General features: G+C 47.3%; 1 protein-coding gene across 1 annotated transcript in view; it reads right to left on the bottom strand.

The window, feature by feature from the left end:
• The window catches only part of LOC144139757 (RYamide receptor-like), a 430,132-nt gene that overhangs the window by 12,507 nt on the left and 394,498 nt on the right, over positions 1 to 23,127 (bottom strand). The window contains exons 4-5 of the mRNA XM_077672022.1: positions 18,069 to 18,290; positions 9,249 to 9,439 (exon numbers count right to left, since the gene is read on the bottom strand). Of these exons, the coding sequence (XP_077528148.1) occupies positions 9,263 to 9,439; positions 18,069 to 18,290 (399 nt within the window). The 3' untranslated portion in view covers positions 9,249 to 9,262. The remainder of the gene's footprint in view (positions 1 to 9,248; positions 9,440 to 18,068; positions 18,291 to 23,127) is intronic.

The following is a 23,127-nucleotide window of genomic DNA, read 5'->3' as shown; positions in this document are numbered from 1 at the left end:
CCCTCTGTGATTGGCTGAGAAGTCGTGACGTAATTGCCGGCAATTTGTGCAGTCGAGAATAGGGGCCCTAGGCCCCTATTCTCGACTGCACAAATTGCCGGCATTTCGCCCATGTTTTTTTGCGTAAGCACGACGTAAGCAATCAGTGACGTGTTGCACCTATAGCTATGACGACATGCAGTGTAATTTGACGAGTCACTCATAACGATCGCTACCAAGGTATCAAATATTGTGCAAGAAAGATATAAAAACACTTGACATGTACTATAAAAATTAAGACGGTAGCTGAGGCTGACAAGAAAAACACATTTCTGGAGGTCAGACTTGGCGCCAACACCACAAGGCGATCGAGTAACGTTGATCCAAAAGCGAGCGAAAGGCGGATGTCGAGCTAAAGAACATCACACAATTTTTTTACCGTATCTATTTATTTCTTTCAATCGCTTTTATTAACATAGCTGGGCTCTCTGCTTCAATGCAAGCTTTGTTGCGTTATCACCTTCCCTGCCGCCACCGCCGCCACGCCATCGTCTGCTGCTATGTTACAAGTTTATGGCGTGATCACAGAAAAAGACGGCCGCGACTATCGCTTCTATGACACATAAGAGCAGCGAAGCGCTACGCCTGATAACCGCGGAGCACACCGATGTCACCGATTCACTCATTCGTCAAGCTCGGCTGCAATCAGCGCTGTAATGAACTAAATAGTCACTTTTCATTGTTATTTTTCTCTTGAGTTCGATCATGTGACCCAACAGCTTACTAGGACAAGTATGGACAAATGCCATGCATTGGGTTCTCTTTGTCATGGAGAGGCTTGTACTGCCCTCTTATGTTGCGGTTACGCCAAACAAATATTTTTTATTTCATTGCCAAACATAAAAGCAAAATACTGCATGTTATTTGTATGTCGCATGATCGCTGACTTGGAAGCAGTTGAAACTATAATTTGTTTCGGTAGGAAACATGCTTTAAACAGCGCGCATGCGAAACTGCGCCTGCTGCAAATTGCCGCACATTTCGCGGCGCCGTAAGCCGGGGCAATATTGTGCCCTATTTTGCTTGTATTTTGCGACAAAAACAACCGCCATTTTCATGCTGTTACGTAGCATTACGTCACTTTTACGCAGCCTGAAGTTGCCAATGCATGACGTAATCGTTCCCGCCAACTGTTTAAATTACGTCACGCCTTCTCAGCCAATCACAGAGGGGGTGTGTATTACAAGCAGTATTGTTGTTGAATAGCAAAGACAGGCTTACGTTGTCATGTCCGCCGCATTTTGTCTGGTTTTTCATTGCCGGCCAAGAATTATGCGCCTTTAGTAACGAGAAATAAGGCAAACTTTAGAACTAGTGTCCGTTGACGACATGAAACGTCAAAATGACGACACCACACACAACCGCTTTGTCAGCCGGAAGCACGTGACCAAAATTGAAAGCCAATCAGAAAAGACTTCCGGAAAATTGCCTAAATTGCCGGCAATTTGTGCAGTCGAGAATAGGGCCCACGGACATGATACAATTCCCATGGGTGCCAGATCAATTGTATTTAGCCCTCTAAAAAGCTGTTTTGTAATGATTTAACTAAAACAATGAACTAAAGCAAAATATTTACAAATAATTGCCTCAGTAATTAAAACTAGCTCTATAGCAACTTTTTAATGTAATTAAGCTCTAATTAGCGAACAAAGAATAATTGATTGATTGATTGATTGTAGGGTCTAACGCGCCGACGCAACGCAGGCGATGAGGCGCGCCGTAGTGGAGGGCTCCGGATTAATTTTGACTACCTGGGGATCTTTATCCTGCGCCGAAATCTCGTACACACGGGCGTTTTTGCTTTTCGCCTCCATCAGAAAAGCGGCCGCCGCGGCCGGGAATCGAACCCGCGACCTCGTGCTCAGCAGCGCAACGCCTTAGCCACTGAGCCACCGCGGCGGGTAACAAAGAATAAGTCCGTAGTTCAGTTTTCGTTTCGGTTTTCTCTAAGTGTGCTAGGCAGTGGCGAGGCCTTTGCGACGACTTGCGCAGTGTGTGTGCAGTCTCCAGCTCAGATTAGCGTGCGTGCAAAACGTGTACAACTGGTACAACTCCGATGCACGCGCTGAGCGAGTGCCTGCCTTTGCGCATGCGAGGCTGTCATTCGTTTCTTCACGTTAGGCACTTTATCTATTGCCCCTGAACTTACGCCGGAACAGCGATTCCCATCTGACCTTCACTACCGCAAGTTCACTACAGGCTGCGGAGTGGCAGCCAGCGATCATTCCCGTTGGAAAAGAAACAAAAGGAGGTTTTATAATCTTTTGGTTCCCGTTGTTTTATTCATGGAACTTCATACAGCTCTCCGTGCTTCGAACTTTCGCGCAAACGTTCGTGAAGGTAGAACGAAAAAATAGGTAACGAAATGCGGTTTCTTTTTTAATCAGTCACAATAAGTCAAAGTTCTCTCCTCGCGCGCTCTGTGCAGGAAATTACCGCCCATTCAATACTGCCCATTCAGTCCCGCAAGCTTTCCCTTTAAAGTGGTGGAAAGCAGCTAGAACGTGACGAATGCAGACAGAAAGGAAAACTTTCGCATACTCTCTTGGCAGGCATTCTGCCTGTCCGTTGGCCTGCGATCAACCGCGCTCGTTCGTTCCTGTGCTTCAAAGGGCCGCGACTCACCGGCAATATCAGCGTTGACCCATGCGATAACGCCCCCCCCCCCCCCCCCCCCCACCTTTTTTGTGTGTCAATAAATGTTTTATATTCAGCCACAGCCACAGTTCACTTCACTTCGTTTGAAAAGCATTGAGCGACTCGCAAAATGTCACAGAATGGCAAACATAGTGACACAGCGCCAAAATGCACAGAGATCATGACGGAGAATTATTTCTCTGTGCGCCCCAGTACGGATAAGCTGATTCCTTGGCGTCTTTGCGCCATGCGATCAGTCGCATTCGAGCTTGCGCACGTCTCAGTACATATAAGTCACACGCTAAACCGAAAACACGTCGGTTACATGCCCACAGGAGATAAACTACCCAATGCTGTCGACGCCGCCTACACAAAATCCGCCTGGCCAGCGGTCCGCCATGTTACAATTAATCGCGGCATGCTTCGCTAGCCGGACGCGGGAAGGCCACAGTAGCACGTTGCCAGATTACAACCCATCGGTTTCGCCGTTTTTAGTTAGAAAAAGCTCAGCTGGCAACCTTGAAATCGTTGTATCATGTCTGCCACTGTGTGTCGTACGGTTCCAAAGCATTGGCTCAGCGGCGCGCTTTCCCTCTAGAGTCAGTATGTTATCTCTATGGTTTCGCGTGTGCCGTGAAGGGCCGTTCTGCGCAAGCGCGAGGGGCATTGGATTGGATTCGATTCGATTGCATTGGCTTGGCTTGGCTTGGCTTGGCTTGGATCGACTTGGATTGGATTGGATTGGATTAAAGTCGATTGTGTTGGATTGTGTTGCGTCATAGCCGCGGAAGACGCACTGCCTCCGGCGCGTGCCCAGGTGTGCGCCTCAATTGCGCAGTAGCCAAGTCTGACGATGCGTCGGAGCCGCTTGATAGCCGTTTCACGTGGCTCGTGAAGAGGCGTGCTGAGCATGCGCGAGGAGCAATGACTGGACAGGACTGGACTTTCAGTTAATAACCAGGAACAATGCTCAATCGCAAATTACAAACAAACGTGTTTTGCTTCGTGCACCCCTTGGACTACGACCCAGTCAAACCTCACGTGGAGGCTAGGCACCGCAGCTTTGCTGGCCGTCCCTCTTTACGGGGTGGAAGGGCTCTGAATTTTTTTCTTTTGAGTTTGTTTTTTCTCTTGTGGCGCAAATGACCTGAACCAGCTTAATTGCTTCTACACACACGTCATCACGTTTTGATGTCATGCGGTACGCACAATTTACAGCTTTAACGCTTGAGATATTATTGTTAATTTTTTGAAGCGGGCACGTTATCCCTCAAAGCTCCCAATTTCTGGGAAATCTCCCAAATGGGTATGTTCAACGAAAAAAAGAACAACAGCGAGAACAATTTTTATTCTACCTTTGCCAACGTGGGGCCATGATAAAGTAATAGCGCATTGGGCCGTTACTTGGAACATCCGGGTTTAAATCCAGTCGGATCCCACATCTGTTTTTATTTATTTGCTCATTGCAGCTGCGCCAATTTTCTTGACAGGCCAACAGCAACAACAACAACGACTGTATTTCGTAGAAGGAGGTACTTAAACCTTTCGTCTTAAAATAGTCGCTAAAGAAATAAAAATCTGAATATTTTGCTTATAGGCTGAACGTTCATAATAAACCTTAAGAGATAATTCTGGATGCATCCTTTAGGAATTGCTCACAAAGATTCTATCGGCTTGTGTTTTTTTAAAGAGAGAAATTATCATGAAATTGTTAGGAACTGCTCAGAAAGATTGCGTTGGCTTGTTTTTTTAATGTGTTGACTTTATTCCCATACTGGTGCATTCGGCAATTTTGGAATCTCTGAGCAATATATTTAGAATAATACAATAGTTATTGTAGCAGGGAGCAGTTAGTTTTTTAGGTATTTTTTTCTCTCATATATGCAGTAATTCCTGTGTCATCCAGGAAGTACATGAGTAATTGCATCTTAATGAGGAAGCATTCTGCGGCGAGTACCCTTCAACGCCAACTGCGTAACGCCCTGCATTTGCGCAAAAATGGGTCGTCTTCGTTATCGGCGGTTAAAACCGTGAATTTGTTCTCGAAGGATATTTTTAACCAATGCGCAGTGGCTCTAAGTAACATCATTTTGGATTTTGTACATTTCGCTGTTTTTTTATCCGTCCACTTTTTTGGTCTAGCAATATCCTGCACATCTCTAACGTGTAAGCCAATTTCTTTTTTAACTGTACCGTTGGGGCATTTACACGCTCAGTTCCTATTACTTTGTTTTCGGAAGAATGTAGTGGCACTACTCGCCGAAATGCACGTGAGGAAATAATACTCGTTCCCGAAACCCTGATTGATTGATTGATTGTGGGGTTTAACGCGCCGACGCAACGTAGGCGCTGAGGCGCGCCGTAATGGAGGGCTCCGGAATAATTTTGACCACGTGGGGATCTTTATAGTGCGCCGAAATCTCGTACACACGGGCGTTTTAAGTGCGAATGCACTTCTTAAGCGAGCCTGAATCGTCCGCCGCCGTAGTCCGCATAGCAACAGCTGCGGGTGCACGCGCTCCTCGTCTTCCTTAGCAACGGGGGGAGATGGGCGAGCGCTGCCTGGCCGCTGACATGGCACATACCCACGTGGGGGATTGGCCAGGAATCGGGCGTGAGAAGGGCTAATGCACCCGCTTAAAGGAGTACTGACACGAAATTTCAAAGCTGAGATCCGCTCTAGCAATCAAGTACAACGACAACACAAATAGGTGTCTGTGAAGAAATGCATCTTTCTTTATTTGTAGTTGTCTGTGTGTGTGTGGTCTCTCTTTCGCGAACATTACGGAACCGCGCAAATTCAACTCGTGCATTCGCACTTTCACATTCTTCCCCTCGGGGAAATGCGGGGAATTTTTTTGCTTTTCGCCTCCATCAGAAAAGCGGCCGCCGCGGCCGGGAATCGAACCCGCGACCTCGTGCTCAGCAGCGCAACGCCTTAGCCACTGAGCCACCGCAGCGGGTTTCCCGAAACCCTATAGTTTGAATATAATACGCAGACCGTGAGCTTGAAAATCATGGAGGTCAGTAAAGGCATAATGAAATAGTGGTGGCGGGAACCTGGAAAAGAGAATGTAACCAGAACAGCCAGCACCTCTTGGGGATAACATTTGATTTCCTTAAGTCTGCTGCTAATAGCCCTGCCGAAATAAGAAGTTTACGTAATTTGAACCTATGGTAAGTTGGAACATTCCATCACCCCTGCTCGAAGGGGTTACTTGTACAATTTACTCAACTAAGCCATCAGTAAACAGAAACTTTCTATGCACCCTGTGGGTGCCACAGAAGACCGAGCGTAAAACCGTTGCCATCAGCGCCCGCCTTTGTGGCGGACACGGCCATGCACATTCCGCTCGGAGCGCGATTTGCGCGTTACGGAACCGCTTGTGCCGCCATTGGCAGTGGAAAGGACAAAGCGGACGATGCGGCGCTATGACGTGTCCCTGGGGTGCAGATCCTGGGGTAGTTCTTTCCACGAGCTACAGTGCGGTGTTGACGCTGCTCAAAGTGTCGCGTCTTTCTGCAAGCAACGACTTCTTGTATCCGTCACGGTGAGAAAGGACAGCCGCACCGCAACCCAACAAATAAGTTGATGGCTTTTGTTTTACCAGATACGTCTAAAGAAAGAAAAAGAGCACGTAACTTGCGCCTAGTGCGACCGGATTGCGAATTAGTTGCCGGGTCAGCTCACAATGACCACAAATTGAACATCCGATATGAATGGATAATGGTCTTGCGTACTGCACATCAGGGGCAAGCCTAAAGCTTTCACGTTCTTTTTTATTTTGTGGCGTAATCAAGTAGCTTAAAAAGCTTCTTGGTCAGTTTTATGATGATCTCGATATCAACATCAGAGTTACCGAAATCGTCGTATGTCGAATGGAAAAACACACAGCTGTGGTCAAAAGCTCCCAGGTAACAGCAAGCCTGCCCGCAGCAGCCGCGCTAGCCACCATATAGCTGCGCTCTGCAATCGTGGCGCCGCCACCAGTGGTAAATTCAGACGCTCGCCGGTTGGATGGGGGGATAACGATGGTGAGAGGGAATACCGTTCTTGATCGTGCGACAGCGATAAAGCTAGAGCGGTGTTCTTTCCACATCTATTTTATGAGCACAACCGGCGAGTGTCTGAGAGTGGCTTTAAAGGCAGAGCCCGGCATAGCGGAGCCCGGTTGCTTCCGGCACAGTGGCTGTGGCCTGCGAACTGTAGACCTAGCCTATACATTTACGGCTCCGTACAAAAACTTTCTGACTAACAATAACGAGACCTAAGATAGGGGGCCAGGCCTACTTGGTTGCCCAAATACACTCCCGCTCTTTGGAACGACAGCTGTCCCTACATCCGCCACTATCGTCGTGAAATTTCTGAAGCACGTTCAGTGAAGCTTCTGTTTTTTTTTTTAAGTGTATAACTCGCTGGCGCTAAGGTTCATGCGCAGAAGACGGAGAGGGCAACGCAGACACACGACGCCCAGACTTTAAGCCTGGCGTCGCCCTCTGAGGTGTACGTTGACAACCACTGCGCACAGCTCACCGTGCAACGACAATTGCGTTGCTTGGCACATCGTAAGGCTGAATGGGAGGTTAGCTAACGTAACGGAGACTGTCGTTAGTCCTAACGTTAGATACATTGGGAGTCAGGCCTAACGGCGCTAACCAGTACCAGTTGAAGAAACTACTCATTGTTCGGAATCTGCGGATGCCGATTGACGTCGTGAACCTAAAACCCCAAGTCAGGGCCTAGGCGAGCGCATTGTTCTAGCAATGTGATACATACCCGCTGAGTGTCACGTGAATTGCGGGGATTGACGGGGTTGGTGAACATGTGACGCACGAAGCAATGAATTAACCAGCCAATGAGTGACTTAGAGAGCAAGTGCTGGGAAGCTTAGTGCGTGGTGAGTCATGCACCGAACAATCAACTATTCAATCAATTACTTAGAGCGTAGGCACTAGGAGAGTAGACCACAAGAAATGTGTGCCCGGGCTCTGAACAGCCTAGAGACCAGGCACAGACTTCTTGCACATTTTTTGGGGTGTGCTTAATCTGAAGGCTACGAAAGTGGTGCAGACCCACACAGTAGGGCATATCCGGTGGGTGGTATTGGACTGTTTGCCAAGTGCACACCGGCCCATATATATTCTACGCTGGTGTCTTCAAAGGACTTCATAAGGAGGAATGTTCGCTGTGTTTTCCAATACTCTGTTGTTGGCACAGCCAAACAGTCTCCCAAACGCCGTTGGTGTTACTTGAGGCATGGCATGAGCCAAAACATCTTACTGAGGGTGTTGACTATATCACACTGAGTGATCCTCCAAGCTTGGAATGACTTTCTTCTGTTTAAAAAAACACGTCGACTTTACCCCTTTGGCCATGAAACCAGTCACACTGAATGCGAATACGACGTTCTAAGCCTAAGTAATATAAAAGTGAAAAAAAGTCCCACATGGGGAAGCTTTCTAGCGTTTGCTAGTGGCTGAAGCTACAATTGAAACTCGGACCAATTTGCACCATGTTCAAGCCGCAGCCCTGGTGGTGCCGTAGGTTCTTTCGAAATTTTTTGAACACGGGACTCGCACACACAAACTATGTTTTTTTCTATGCTTTATTTGCTGTTGCGGTTGCTGCTGCTGTTGTTGTCGTTGGAGGAGGTCTGAGCCCTGCAAAAAAAGGCCAGCAATTTTTTCGCCAGAACGACACCTGTAGCATTAACATTTACGGGGATGAGTAGAAGTCTTTAAGATTGGGGAGCCGAAGGTCTAGTTGGACCTTCTGTTGAGCTCCTGTTCACCGTTCATATTGCTCTGGTTGGACCGATGCCGCAGCTTCTTCCGTAGCGGCTTCGTCCAGATAGCGGGTACGGCAAGCGCTATTTTGAGCGTTTCTGCACTTCTTCTCAGTGGAGTACTTTCTCAGTCTTCTCTGACCGTGACTAGAGCCTGGTGCATGGTCACCCATATATTGATGAAGGAAGCTCTGAGCCCACGCGGCGACGTATACAAGGCACGTCCAGAAAGTTTTAAGGTCAGTCGCACTTTATCAAAACCCTCCCTTTCGCTGCTGTTCCTCTGTCCTGGAGCGACCCCCTATTTCGTGCACCTCACAATGATTTTCTGTAGCCTTTTTCGTATCTCACACAGCGGCCTAGCTTAAAGCAATGTAAGGGTTCCGCCTTCAAACTTCAAAAATTAGGCTGCTTTACCAAGTGTAGTGAGCACAGAACTAAAAAAAGGACAATAAGAAGGCGCCGCATCTCCCTCCGTGGTACTCAGCGGCCCTTTGGCGTGGAAATCTAGTACGCTCGCCCGTGTGGGGTCACTATCTTCAGTATTTCCAAAAACAAGGTTGCCGCTCTGTAGCATGTTCAGGGCAGCAGGTCACCTAGAACAAGCATCATTTGTAAACTCGCTATGGTAAGCTTTATTAAGCTCTCCAACAGCTTCCCGAGTTGTTCACCAAGCCGTACGAAGCGTGCGGGCTCAGTCAATTAAATCGTTGCCCGTCATATTAATCATAACAAATTGCCGGACCGCTGCTCCAGAAAAATAAAGGTCTTATAGAGGCGACTGACCTCAATTCTCGCGCTCATCGTTGCGAGATTGCAGCGCCCGGCAGCGACCCGTTGAGGGAGCATGTGGCGCCGAGGCCCTTATGTTGCTGTTGCTGCTGTTGCTGCTGCGGCTGTTGTGACCAGCGCTTCGTGGTGCGCGTCCAGTCGAGACCGGTTAAGCTACGCTTCAATATCAACTGCATCACGTCAGCCTGCGCAGAGACAAGAACGGAGCGAGCTGAGCGCAATTAGGGCGCACTGGCGACTCGTGGTTATTTTATTCTGCGCCATACCGAGCTCTCAACTGAAACTGCCCTTGCCCCAGAGAAGACGAAAACCAGCGCGCGAGCCCATCAGCCAAAGGTGAGAGCGACAACAACTTCGAGGGAAGCATTGCGCTGATACCTTTCTTCACAATGCGAAGACAATGTACCGGTTCTCGCAACACGTGTGAGGGCCTTATTTTGGCGCACCTTATGAAATCAGGACTGGAGATAAAGTTCGGCCATGGTATTTACTGTATGTTCAGTAATGAAAACGCCTCATCTGTACCACTGGACGTTATACGATATTGCAGGTGGTGTATATTACACGACTTAATTATTGTGCCACCTCCTACAGCAGCTAACGCGTACTGGCGCGTACTCCTGAACATGCCATGGTACGTAACTTTTAAATATTTTTAAAACAAAATTTCGACTCGCGGACGGCTGTCAGACACTGATCGTGCGACCTGCAGCAGATTCTCAATCACTATGAGGGCAGGAATGCCTCTGGCGGAGTAGTGTGTGTGTGTGTGTGTGTGTGGTGTGTGTGTGTGCATGTGTGTGTGTGTGTGTGTGGTGTGTGTGTGTGCATGTGTGTGTGTGCGTGTGTGTGCGTGTGCGTGTGTATGCGCGCGTGTATGTATGCGTGGGTGTGTGCGCGTGCACGTGCGTGCGGTCGTGTGTGTGCGCGCGTATGTGTGCGTGCGTGTTGGGGGATGGGAAAGGGGGTGTAGGAACGGTTATAAGTGTCTGGAAGTACCCGTCATAGTGGGGCCGTGCCTGTACGGTTGCTGAGCAAGTTTCGGGTGGGGATTGAAGCGATGGTCGCTGTTTTTCAAGTCCAATTACGCCTAAGAACTTCTTATCAGACGTGAACACGAAATCAGTAATGTTCAACTGAACACCGCGTGTGCTCGAGTGCTCCTTCTAGTGGGTACGTTGACGTCGCAACCAAGGGAGCTGGTGAATCGGCCGCGAACGTCGGTCGGTATGTGTCTTCGTCTCTGGACAATCCTACTTAGTCGGTATGGGAGACCTTCGTTTATTTATGTTGACATTGCAGCTGAATATCAACTGTGAATCGGACGTGAGCCCGTCATGGCAACTGTCATCGTCATTGGCCAATCCCCTTGAGTGGGCATGTGATTATTGTGGGTGGGTTTGTTGACGTGGCAACCAAATGGGGATTGTTAGAGCAGCCCTCACTTTCTGACAACAGCTGCATTTGTCACTGGCGAGCACAAATTGGTTGGTATTTTGTATGGATGAATTAATTTTTAAATGTAAGTAATGCCTATATTAAGGTTCACCGGGAATTCCCGGCACAAAGTCCTCGAAGCCGACATTCATTGTTTTTTCTGAGGTGAGAAGTTGTGCTTTAACGCACTCTCACGAAACTACACAAACCCGCCGTGGTGGCTCAGTGGCTAAGGCATTGCGCTGCTGAGCACGAGGTCGCGGGTTCGATTCCCGGCCGCGGCGGCCGCTTTTCTGATGGAGGTGAAAAGCAAAAACACCCGTGTGTACGAGATTTCGGCGCACGTTAAAGATCCCCAGGTGGTCAAAATTAATCCGGAGCCCTCCACTACGGCGCGCCTCATCGCCTGAGCTGCGTCGGCGCGTTAAACCCGACAATCAATCAATCAATCAACGAAACTACACACCCAGAGTAGCAACGTGACGTTGAAACAGTACTAAGCTGTGTATGCGCAGCCCGTTCTTCTGCTTCGTGCCGCATGAGGGGTATAGAGAGAGGTGGTGGAGGGCGAGGAACAAACGAAAGCGTGCTCTGCAGTCCTTTTTTCCGCCCTCCTCCCCTAGAGTACCGCCGTAGATTGTATGGTTCTAATCTGCCGAGGTCGGGCCAAATTCTGCGTGCTTCCCAAATTATCTAAGCGCCGAAAGCGGAAGCTTTTGTTGTCCTTCTCTGGCCCCCTCACGATGTAAACTGAGTCACGCAGGTAAACTGAGCCAACGAGCAGCACGTTTTTGTTTTGGTCGCCCTGCGCCCATTGTGAGTGTCGACGTACGAAGCTCTAGGTTGCACACGAGAGCTTGTGTATTCTTTTAACTATTTCTTAATTCGTCCTCCGCATCAGCCGCAGGATGTTCTTACGCTGTTTGACATCGTCCCGAAGCGACGGGTAGGATGGAGCTCAAAGCTGCCGGTGAGGTAGGCTCGGGTGATTGCCTGCAACGGACCAGTTAAATTTAATCCGCTCCAACGAAATTTCGCGACTTCCGTTTATGTTTCATTTTGATTTTAATTGATGATGCTTGTTGCAATTATTTGTGGTTGTTTGGTTCGCTCCTCGTGTGGCCTGTACGATAAATTAATGCTTATTGGGTGTTTTTACACTGAGTTCATTTAATAGGTTATTGAACAGTGCTGTAACCAGAAAGGTGGTTTAAGAAGTTTTGACCCCCTCTCCCGCCAAAGTATTTTCTGGCTTCAAGATTTTCGGTGATCCAAAAATATATACTGTGAGGTCTCCAGTCGACGGAGTGCCTCTCTAGTGATTGCAGGGTGTGCTTGTCCTTTCATGTTCGTTAAGGGGGGACTAAAGGCTGAATGAACTTTTCTTTTAACTGAAAGATCATGCGTTTTATACCTCTCTCGGCTTTCGTTCGACGAGCAAGAATGCGTTATTTCCTGAGAAATCCGAAAGAAAGCTGGCATTTCGCTCTCCCGGTTCCCTCTCATTTTGTCATGACGAAGACATCGCGTCACAAAAAAGGAGCGAGGCCCCGGTGCGGTCTGGCAATAGTAGCTTTTACGTCCCCAAGCCATGACCGACCACCGGGAACGTAGCTTTGACCGGGGAGGCTGGTTTTCAGTTGTATTATTTGTCACCGACCGAACGAGAAAGGCTTTTTACCGCTCCAGCGGCCTCTGTGTCTGCCTACACCGGATACTCAGACTTCACGCCGGCCGCGAACGCAGCAGATACAATGCCGTTTCAAATATCGCGCAAGAGCGGATGCCCGGCGAGGCACACGCTCAAGCAGGAGCCTTTATCTCAGCTCGTCTGGCGATCCCGTCCATCTAATATTCTCTTCTCTCCCGCTACGCGCCAACCTGACGTGAAATAATGCTTCCCACAGCTGTCTAGAGTAGTCTTTGTGGCAGAATGGCCGAACTTCAGAGCGGCTCCGCCCTGCCCAATTATCACAAGGGTAGAGCTATGCTCGCACGATTTACGGACTATGTATCAACCGCGGCTTGCAGTGAGTGGCAGTACACAAGTTCAAATTAGCCGGTGTTGGGAAGTTGCTATCCCCCGCTGGTACCACTGTTGGGAATGACTATCCCAGGGCGGTCGCCAAGGTTGTGACTCGCCTTCCTGCTCGTCACCGAAGTTGGGAATCAGCCATCCCACCGTTTCGAGATGCAGGATTCGGCCGCGCCGCAGCGACAAAGGGAGATGCGTGACTCAGCCTCGCTGTCGGCGCGTCGCCTCGTGCAACGCCTTTGGGCCAGGCGCTCTGGCACAACACCGGGTAACCCCCTGAAGTAAGGGCTCTAACCATTCATGGGCGATAAGCTTCGAACTGGGCGTGGGCACGCCTTACCGATAGCAACATCCGCGCGCAGAGAACGCATTAGAATCTGAGGCAGGTCTGATCGCTTAAAACACCTGCAGTTCATCTCGTCCCTCTGCTTCTTCCCGCCTGAGACATTGCTTTCAGAAGCTCGGGCGTTCACCGTGGTAGGTTATTGACTTGTATAAATGTGCACCAATGCTTTTTGAAAACGAAACTGAAAGCATGATGGCTGACAAGCGTGAAAGAACCAGCCTGTACCGCACTGTATAGAATCTGTTTCCGTCTTTTGAATCATGCCAGCTCACGGAAAGCTTTGATTTACATTTATTTCATGTGCTCAACCAATGAACTCTCGCCGTGCACAATTATTGTGACGTCCCAAACCATAGTACCCACAAGCATGCGGGGCTCGGCACCTGTTTTCATGTTTCTGGAATTTTCTGCTTTATTAAACAATTGCGAATTGCGAGAATGGTGAATTTGGATTCCCTGCACCTTAATATATCGATATAGGCCAACTTGTTTCCAACCTTTAGTGTTCTATTAACTCCATGCCCAGACAACGCTGTCACGTGTGCACCCTTCGGCATGCCCGATTCACGGCCTCCAGTTCGAACTCTTCCTTTCTTCAATGGAGCAATCGACCACCGCTTACGCCCCCTTAACCGACGTGTAACGTAGGTCATAACCCAGCGAGCGAAGCCTCCCACTTGTTTCCTGTCGAAGCCATCATCTCTGGACCGTTCCTCTCGTCCCGAAGCCAGCTCACTAACAGCGACGGCTCCCTGCTACTGCTCATAAAAGGCAGGGTCGCCCCTTTCTGGTGGGGCAAAAGTGACAACCAAAACTTTTCTTTCTTTTTTTAACCAAGAAATAAATTTCCGGCAATTTTTTTTCGTGTAGAAAAATGTGATCTGAACGTATCCTTTTATTAGAGAGGGATAGCAGAGCGGAGAACATGCCCCGGTACGGCGCCCGGTACATGGTCGGTGCACCGGCGCATGCGCGCAGCCGGTCTCTCCCCCTCTGCGCACGCGTAGTGGCGCCGGTCGGCTATCCGGTGCAGTACCGGGACCGGTTCTCCTCGCTACTACACTACTACAACTCTTTATTGTATGTCACCGATGCGCATGATTCTTGTGAAAATAAGCTAATATACATTTTTAACAGTGCCGCTGCTGCGCCTGCAACACACCCGCGCCCCCTCTAAAAACATTTCTGAGTGAGGCCCTGCTGGCTTCCATGTGTGATAAGCACGTAGGTACGTTCTGCGTAGTTAAAATTTCTAAATTTCGCTTTTCCCGGTTGCTCAGATTTTGTTGTCTATGCGAATAGGCTACTTAGTCGATTCCTTGGGATTTAGAGTAGCAGGTATCATTACAATTTCGCTTGTTGGTCTTACGTTTATGCATTAGAGAGTAATTTTACACAGAGGTGGAAAATATGCTTGTGACGTTTTCTACACTTGTATTTCCGCTTTGTTTTGTGAAATAGCGTCCTCACATAAACGCGCAATTATCCCATTTTTCGTTTCAACTTTACGAGAATTTTACCTGTTCGTATTTTGACGTTTATAACTTGAAGTTGTACAGTATGTTCTTGGGACCACTATCGTTTTGATGGCGTTTTTATTTTTAGCCTAACATGAGAGAGTTGACAATCCTAGCATGGTGAAGCAGCCGATGTAAATTTTGCTGCATACTGTTTCTACTATTCGTATTTACAGTGGCACCTGGAGGACGCGTTGAATACTTGGGCTGTGTATTGTAATATTTAAATACGTTTTTCAAGCACGCAGAGACCGGCCTCTCTATAAAGACCTGCCATTAATTATTTTTCTATTCATATTGGAACACTAGCCTTGAAAAAGCAGCAATCCAGTCCGCATATCATCACATCCTTGGTAAGGTGTATTTTTCTGATGTATGGCGTGGTAAGTCATTCTTTACCTGCTATCGGCTTCCCGAATACACCGAATTGACATTTATTTCAGTTAAACCCTAAACCTTCTTGCAGCGCAGCCGTCGTGATAAGCAAATACCGTTTGAGTACATACAAGACAAAGGTTTCGCCAAAGAAGTTTGTTATTTTTTTTCTCAAAAGCACTGCAGGTTATTATAGAGCGTGTATATCACGAAGTGACCATTCGTTCGTAAAGGATTCCGTCATCATGCGTTTAGCTGAGAAAATCCAGGGATTTTGTAATGCGGCTGTTAGTAAGAAAATCCACCACGTCTTGGGTGATGTTTCAATTAGAGCGGAAAAAGAACTTTGCTCATGCTCTGTTGGTGCTCTAAAATTGCACGCAATTCTATTCCATTCTCTTACTACCACCAAGTTATTTGTGTGACATTTTGCTGTGATTTCGTCAGAAAAATATTTCGGTCAGAATAAAGAAGAGTATCAAAAAGCAGCAGTTTTAGAATAAACGACCCTAATTATAACCGCAATGATGAAATGGGCCACAGAAGAAGATTAGACAGCTGCTGAGAGAATCAAGTCCAATTTTTGCATTTTTCTTGCGTCAAAGATGTGGCCTCCGCACACAGAAAAGAGAACTACTCTCGTGTGCGGAGCAGAAGAACCCCTTGGCCTCGATGTGACGAGCGGCCATTTTCGTCATTTTGCGGTGATCCTCTCTTTACATTTGCGAATATTTTCCCCTGCGACCTTTACGGTCCCAATGTACCGACATAGCAGGTACCGCCACACTGAAGAGCGATTCCATTTACGGTGAAATAAAAGCTTCCATTTTCACTGCAAACCGCTCGACACGCTTTAGTAGCGTGCACTCAGTACTTTGACATCGATCCCACCATTAGTGTTAAGTCACCTACCGTGCTTAGTAAGTTAGTAGACAAGTGGGACGGAGTGTTCCGAACAAGCCATCACCTTGCGCACGTTCGTCTCGCTTTGGACAGGCTCGTGGTACAAAAATAACAAATTAAACTTGATTTTAAGGGAACATTTCTCTAGGCAAAACATTTTTATGCAGGAGCTTTCTGTGTACCACCACAAATAGTGTCCAGAAACTTCGATCGAAACGTTAGCTTTCCACCAGCTTCGGTATTAGGGACGTAATGGTTGTCTATACAGGCAATTCAAGCAAACCTAATCTCATATATTTCAAATATAGCAAGGATACGCGGCTGGAAGAGTACCTTATACGACTGGGTAATGGACACAACAAGCAATACTGTAGAAAGTATGTTGGACCTAGAAAGTATTCCGGATTCTGCGTGCCAATACACACCAGTGGCTTGATTTTTAGCCACCAAGAAATTTGCAAGAAAATACTTTTGGCAGGCACCACGAGACAACCGCTGAATTGTAAAGTTTAGCTCACAACAAATACGAGGCTCAAGAGAGGCCAACCACACGTCCGATAGTGCAACAAATTTTAATGCCCCAGAGTTAAAAAAGGGAGTGCTACGCCGCCGCCCCCCCCCCTTCCCCCCCCCCAAAAAAAATGGTCATAACGACACCGGCAGTGCCACGAGAATAAAATTAAAGGAAATTAAGTATGGTTCGAACCCGTCGCCTTCAGAATGCGTCTAACATGCACTCTCGGCCACACAGCCGATCCTTCTTCTTTTAAGCTGGGTGACCCGCCATTAATACACAATAAAGAAGCCTGTGATCATCGGGTGGTATGTACTGCGGTGGAGTTTGTACGGTACGTCATTATTCTACAACGTGACCATACTTTTATCATCGCATTGATTGAAATAAAAGTCATGCTTTCACGTTACAACATATAAGGGGTCCTAAGCGTATTTCAGAATATTCATTAAATAAATCCCAACGCTACGGGCCTCGAACATGTTAACTGATATTTACACATTCCAACATCACGTGAACAAGCGCATGAAGAAGTTTGACATTTCCTAACACGCTTTGGTGTTTTTAAATAGCCAGGCTGACTGCCGCGACTCCGAAGCTGTGGCGCACTAGCAACTCGAGCAGTGTAGAAATGGTAAACGCAATTTGGTGACGGAAAAGCACAAATTTTGGCAATGATTCTGGGGGCGTTTTTTATCTCGTATCAAAAATGTTTTCCAGTTAGACGGCAAACGTACTGCCCCCCCCCCCTCAAGAAAAAAAAAAAAAAGCAGAAGCTGGTCCCTTTACCTTTTAGTTGCCGCGTGAGTCAGCGCAATAGCAGTTTTTTGAAATCTATCTTTCCCCGCTGATTGTTGTGTGTGAGCACACGCCACATTTTAAGTGGAGCAACAGCTCACATTCGCGAGACAAGTTTCAGATTTTTCACGAGGTCGCGGGTTCGATTCCCGGCCGCGGCGGCCGCTTTTCTGATGGAGGCGAAAAGCAAAAACGCCCGTGTGTACGAGATTTCGGCGCCCGTTAAAGATCCCCAGGTGGTCAAAATTAATCCGGAGCCCTCCACTACGGCGCGCCTCATCGCCTGCGTTGCGTCGGCGCGTTAAACCCTACAATCAATAAAATCAGTTTCAGATTTTTGTTTCTTTAAATTGAAAGTTTAATATTGTATTGACTTTCTTCAGAACACCTAACATTTCTAGCTGATCGTTTTATTTGTCCTTCAGTAAGCTTTGCCTGCTGTCGTCACATTTATTCAGCGTGGTTGCGCTTAAGCTTACGTTGACTTCGCAGGAAACCAACAAACTGCACAGAGCCATTCTGGGGGCTGACTTCTTCGGTAGCGGGAGGTGGCTTGCCTCTAACTTTGTATTCTTCTGACGTTTCATTCCCCAAGCGGTCTGGGCTCTCTCGTTGCACCTATTACGTTTCGTAATGAAACGACGCCGTGGTGGCTTAGACAGCAACCACCTTAACTAGACGTCACGGATGTTATAGGACCCATCAACAGCGCTGAACCTATCGCAATGCACTGGGCACAACCACAAAGGTAGACCTCCTGCTTTACGCTTGTGAAAGCGGCATTCAGTGCCCACGCTTGTGAATCAGCAAGACGTTTCATTTTTTTAATTTCGCATTTGTGACTGACTGGGACGACCTAGAGAACTGCATGCATCAATCATGTACGCACCCTGAAGTTGTCGCTCATGAAGCAGTAAATGATTGGGTTCACGAAGCTGTTGGCCATAGAGAACCAGTGGCAGGAGAAGAATGCGGCGATGTACAGGTACTCCTGCTCGGCCGTGTCTGGAAGCATGGCTGCTCGATCGAAATACACGATGAGGTTCATCAGGTGAATGGGCAGCCAGCAGACGGCGAACATCAGGACCACCGTCGCCAGCATCTTCACCACCTGCAAAAAGGGCGAAAACGTAAACTGGGGCGAGTAGAGGTTTTGTATCGCGCAGTAATTATTCCATCCCGGGGTAAAAATGTATGTTACCTAGAAAATTCCTGGATTGCACTAAAAAAACTAAATGCTGATTTCCCCAAAAGTCGGCTGCTAGTTATCCAAGTGAAAGACTGCGCACCACTTCCGTTGGAGTTTTATGCAACAAGAAAATTATTATTCAGTCAGGCGATTTTCCCAGCATTTAAACTAGGATATCGCAGGAAAGATAACAGTGAGAATCACATTTCAGTCTTCCAGCCGAGAGACGGACTACCCATTTTTTAACATCCCTAGCTTAACTAGTGTGGTATTACAAAGCCCAAGTGCAACTCTATACTGACACAATTTTTCGTTGTAGAGTGCGGCCGTACTATGACACAATAAAACAATAAAATTCAGCGCCCTTCCACTATGTGAAGAAGGATGACCGAGCGAAGCTGTGGTGCCGAGCCTCAACGTCAACGACGATAGGCTTTGACCGGGGCGTAGTCCAAGGAGTGCACGAAACAAAACACACTTGTTCGCAATTTGCGATTGAATACTGTTTGAAGTATTATTCAGAAGACACGTCTTCTGTGCTGTGTTAGATCAGTAAACATGTGCCTACTAAAGGCGCAGGTCATTAGGCCACATATTTAACAAGCATATTTTTAAGCCATTTGCTCACGACAAGACTTACGGAGAAGGTAGACTGCAAAACAAAATAAAGGCATACCCTGAGAATTAGCTGATAACCAAACCGATATGCAGCGTCTAATAAATATTAGCGACCAAGAAGCCAGCGACCTCGGGTTAGATTTCAGTGCAGAAAAATCAGGAATAATGGTTTTCAATGACGCTACCACTGATGTAGTGTCCATCCAGCAAGGCGAACTATCTAGAGTGAAGGGCGAAGGATTATAAATATTTGGGAGTGTGGATAAACGAAGGGGATAACTACTTAAGAACTCACGAGGAGCAACTTAAGGTTAAGGGAAAGCGAAACGCAGCTATAATGAAGCATAGAGCTCTGTGGGGGTATAACAAATATGAAGTAGTAAGAGGAATGTGGAAAGGAGTAATGGTTCCGGGTCTCACGTTTGCGAATGCTGTACTCTGCTTAAAATCAGACGTTCTATCAGGCCTTGAAGTAAACCAGAGAACGGTAGGACGTTTGGCCTTAGGCGCGCATGGAAAAACAACTAACGAAGCAGTTCAGGGAGATATGGGCTGGGCGTCGTTTGAAGTTAGAGAAGCTCAGAGTAAAATATGCTTTCAGATGAGGTTGAGGGAAATGGATGAACGAAGGTGGGCAGCTAAGGTTTTTAGGCACCTATACTTGAAAAGCGTGGACACGCAGTGGTTAACAAAGACCAGAAGGCTAACGATGAGATACGGAAAGAACAGTGGAGAATCCAAAACAGCCACGGTAACCAAAAAAGAGGCAAGGCAGATCGAAACGAATAAATGGAGGGAAAAGATGGAAGCTACAACGTCGTTAGAGATGTACAGGGCTGAGAAATTAAACATCTGAAAGGAAAATTTCTACGATAATTCTCAGGGCAGTGCTTTGCTTTTTGAGGCTAGAGCAGGTTGCCTGCGAGCTAAGAGTTTTGTGGGGAAGTATTCACGAAATGATGGGGTATGCGTGGTCTGCGGAAAAGAAACAGAAACTATGCGGCACATAGTGTTAGAATGTGAGGGTATCCATTCAAATCTACATGAAGGGAATATTGGGCTTCCAGAAGCCCTAGGATTTAAGGGTATCAGAGAGGAAGTAACTTCAAGGCTGTCGAGGGGACGAAAAGACGATTAGAATGCTGGTGGACGAAAAGCAGAGAGGGGAATATTGCCTAGTACAGTTACCACTTCTAACAGGGAAAAAAAGTATTTCGGGCCTAATAAGCTTTAGTGGCTGCCCTAAGCAGCGCTAGTATTAAACCAAGAGTGTAAAACATGATTATATTAGTCCTTTTTGGTAAGATGACATGTCATCGCCCCGCTTCAAAGGGGAAACCAATAGCAATCATCAATCATCATCATCATCAATATATTCAGATACCGTAACTCATCACTACCATACCCGTTATTGAAACGCACACTTCTCTATGTGAAGAACCAGTGAAAACACCGAATTAGCCATACATATGCCCATTGAATAAGGTTAGATGTGCTGCTTCAGTGGTCGACAAAGAGGAGCATGGCCTCGGCTGGTTTCCCGCAGCGATGCTTTGGCCCCGAGGCGATACCGAAGCGGCGCGTATCCATCACAATTATGTCGAGTTCACAACGGGCTCATTCATCATTGCTCGGCGCTTTCCCCATGACATTTATTACGCCTCACAAAAAAGGTCCCCTGGAAGGCTGGCCATGTCGCGCGCTATACGCCCGGCCTTCCCGCGAGACGAGTCGCCCCTTCCACCTCCGGTGGCCCTCGTTCGGTGATGGCGGCGGTTCATATCCGTTTGGGGGAAGTAGCATAGATATGTATGGTTTTTTTTACTTAGGGCTATGCTTTTTGGTTCCAGATGAAATATATTCCCTTACAGAGGCGAGACCACTGTGTCAAAGCAAGTTCTATTGATGTGCGACAGACGATTTGGAACACACTGGTACGAATCAATCGGGAAAACATTCCTCGCTAAGATAGGCGTAAGCTTGTAGGTGGGTTTTCCTGCCTGTATTCTGAAGCCTGATTGTGGAAAAGCAATCCGTGTGTTGTGTTTTTACTTTATTCTTTCTCTGATGAATGTCCGGCGCGAACATATGTCGTAAAGTCGCTCTTCAGTCAATGAATTAGAATTTGGATGCATGAAGGACATCTGCAAAATTTATAAACTACTATTAGAGGGAAACCACGGCGGAATTAGTTGGAAAAAAAGTTTCTGCTGCCAGATATAATTTTATTTTTAACTGCAGCGCGCTGTTAAAACCTGCGTATTCTGACAAGCAGGCACGTGCAGGCGAAACTGGGAAGGGGGTATTATGCCCCGTATATTTTATAGCACCTGCTTTTGGTGTGGTTTTCCCGCCTGAAGCAATTATTTTGTTAACACATTGTGACGCAGACTTCAATAAATACTGCGCACGCCAAGTCGCGAAAAGGAGCACAAATCGGTTGAGGCATAGTACACCACATTTTTATGCCGTAGCAGTTAAAGGGACCCTGCAACACTTTTCTTAAAAATTTTATACAGTGTAAATGCTCCCAGAGCGTACTCAACAAGTAAATTGATCACTTAGAATTGGCGATGTTAAAGTAACTCAACTAAAAATATATGCTCTATGCCCATAAGGTAACCTACAAACTTGCTCAAAAAATTTGTTTCTCGAACCTGGCGTTCTTCAAGCGCTCGAATGACGTCATTAGAGATGTGTAGCGTCTATTGGCGGGCTTTTTTACAGTTACAGCAATAAACGCTTTCGATAGCCACTTTAGAAAAAAACATCCCGGGCCATCTCCACTAACGTGAAACCTAAGGGGCGAAGCATGCAGTGTATAAGTGTATTCTTGCCGCTTTTGCGTTTTTTGCCAACGGAGATGATCCCGTTGGGGGCTCGAGGTATACAGCTTTGCTGCAAGTCTCGTGTCTTTGCAGCACAAAGTATTCTAGCGCGAGGAGTTGGAAAACGAGTGTCCCGGCGTGTTCTGTTAGTACGTGTTACGTTCTAGCGCGAGGCCTTGGAAAACAAGCGTCCCGGTATTTTAGTGCCGTGACTACTTCATACCACGACGACATGAGACACCGACAGCCCAAGCCTTTAAGGGGCTTCGCCCCTAAAAAAGTCACAAAAGTAAAGTAGAAACCGAAGGCAGGTCAGCTGCGACGAGCAAATCACCCAGCAGAATCCCCCTCAATACCACACAGCTCTTTGGAAACTGCTATAAAATATGCTATGCGCACCAATTTGGGTTCTGGAAAAGCTGGCAGCCCATTAAAGCTCCATCAGCAATGTGAATCTGCACTGGTTGAAGCATAAAACCCCTGAGGAATGACGTCATTTGTGGTAACGGGACAAGACGGGACACGGCCGTGTCCGCCCGCTACAATGTAACTTGAAGAGCCGAGGTAAGCCGTCACGAGGAAACGCCCTCGGGAGCGTGACGTAACCATCATTTGCCATCGCCCTTAGTGGCGAAGCCAGGCTGTGGTGACCCTTAGATTGAACATGGAGGGGTGAGTGGGGCTGAGGTAGAGCGATCGCAATGATAATAAGGTGAGCTAGAGATGGAGCAAATGTTAGAAGATGAGGCTGGGCCCGTGTGTTCAATAACATCTTTGGCCTTTCTCCTTCGAAGACGTTCTTGAACACCCTCTGTATTTCGTCGGTGCTCTTTGAATCTCTAATTTTTTTACCCCAGTCTGCAAACGTTGTCTTGTCCGCGTTCTCTTCCTAATACAGCTCAACCCCTCCACTGTGCTACTGCCTGTGTAATCCGGACTTAGACGCACCGCCGGTGATCTCTGACATGGTCACTTGAATAATGGTGATAGTTAACACACGGAGTAGCGTTTCGTCTTCACTCTGACTCGCAAATACCAATAGACTTCCTTGTTCAGGGGGAGCGGATCAACTTGGAAATGTTCCTTCACGGTTTTCGTGGTGTCTCAAGTACGTAGGTTCTTACAGCCCATTTTTTGTTTCTTTATATCAAAAGAACCGACGCACTTGAGGTCAAACCTAGCCGGATTCGCTTCAAACCTCACGGGAGCTTGGCTCCAAACCTCATCTTCATTTCTATGACAGACTCATCCCTAGCACTGCGTCCTGTGACCACTACAGATCCAATGACTTAATGCACTTTCATCGGGTCAAA

The sequence above is a fragment of the Haemaphysalis longicornis genome, unplaced genomic scaffold, assembly GCF_048455015.1.
Source record: "Haemaphysalis longicornis isolate Haplotype H1 unplaced genomic scaffold, Haemaphysalis longicornis Haplotype H1 scaffold_1, whole genome shotgun sequence".
Lineage (NCBI taxonomy): Eukaryota > Metazoa > Arthropoda > Arachnida > Ixodida > Ixodidae > Haemaphysalis > Haemaphysalis longicornis.
The sequence above is the reverse complement of the archived record's forward strand: the minus strand, read 5'-3'. Positions and strand labels throughout refer to the sequence as shown.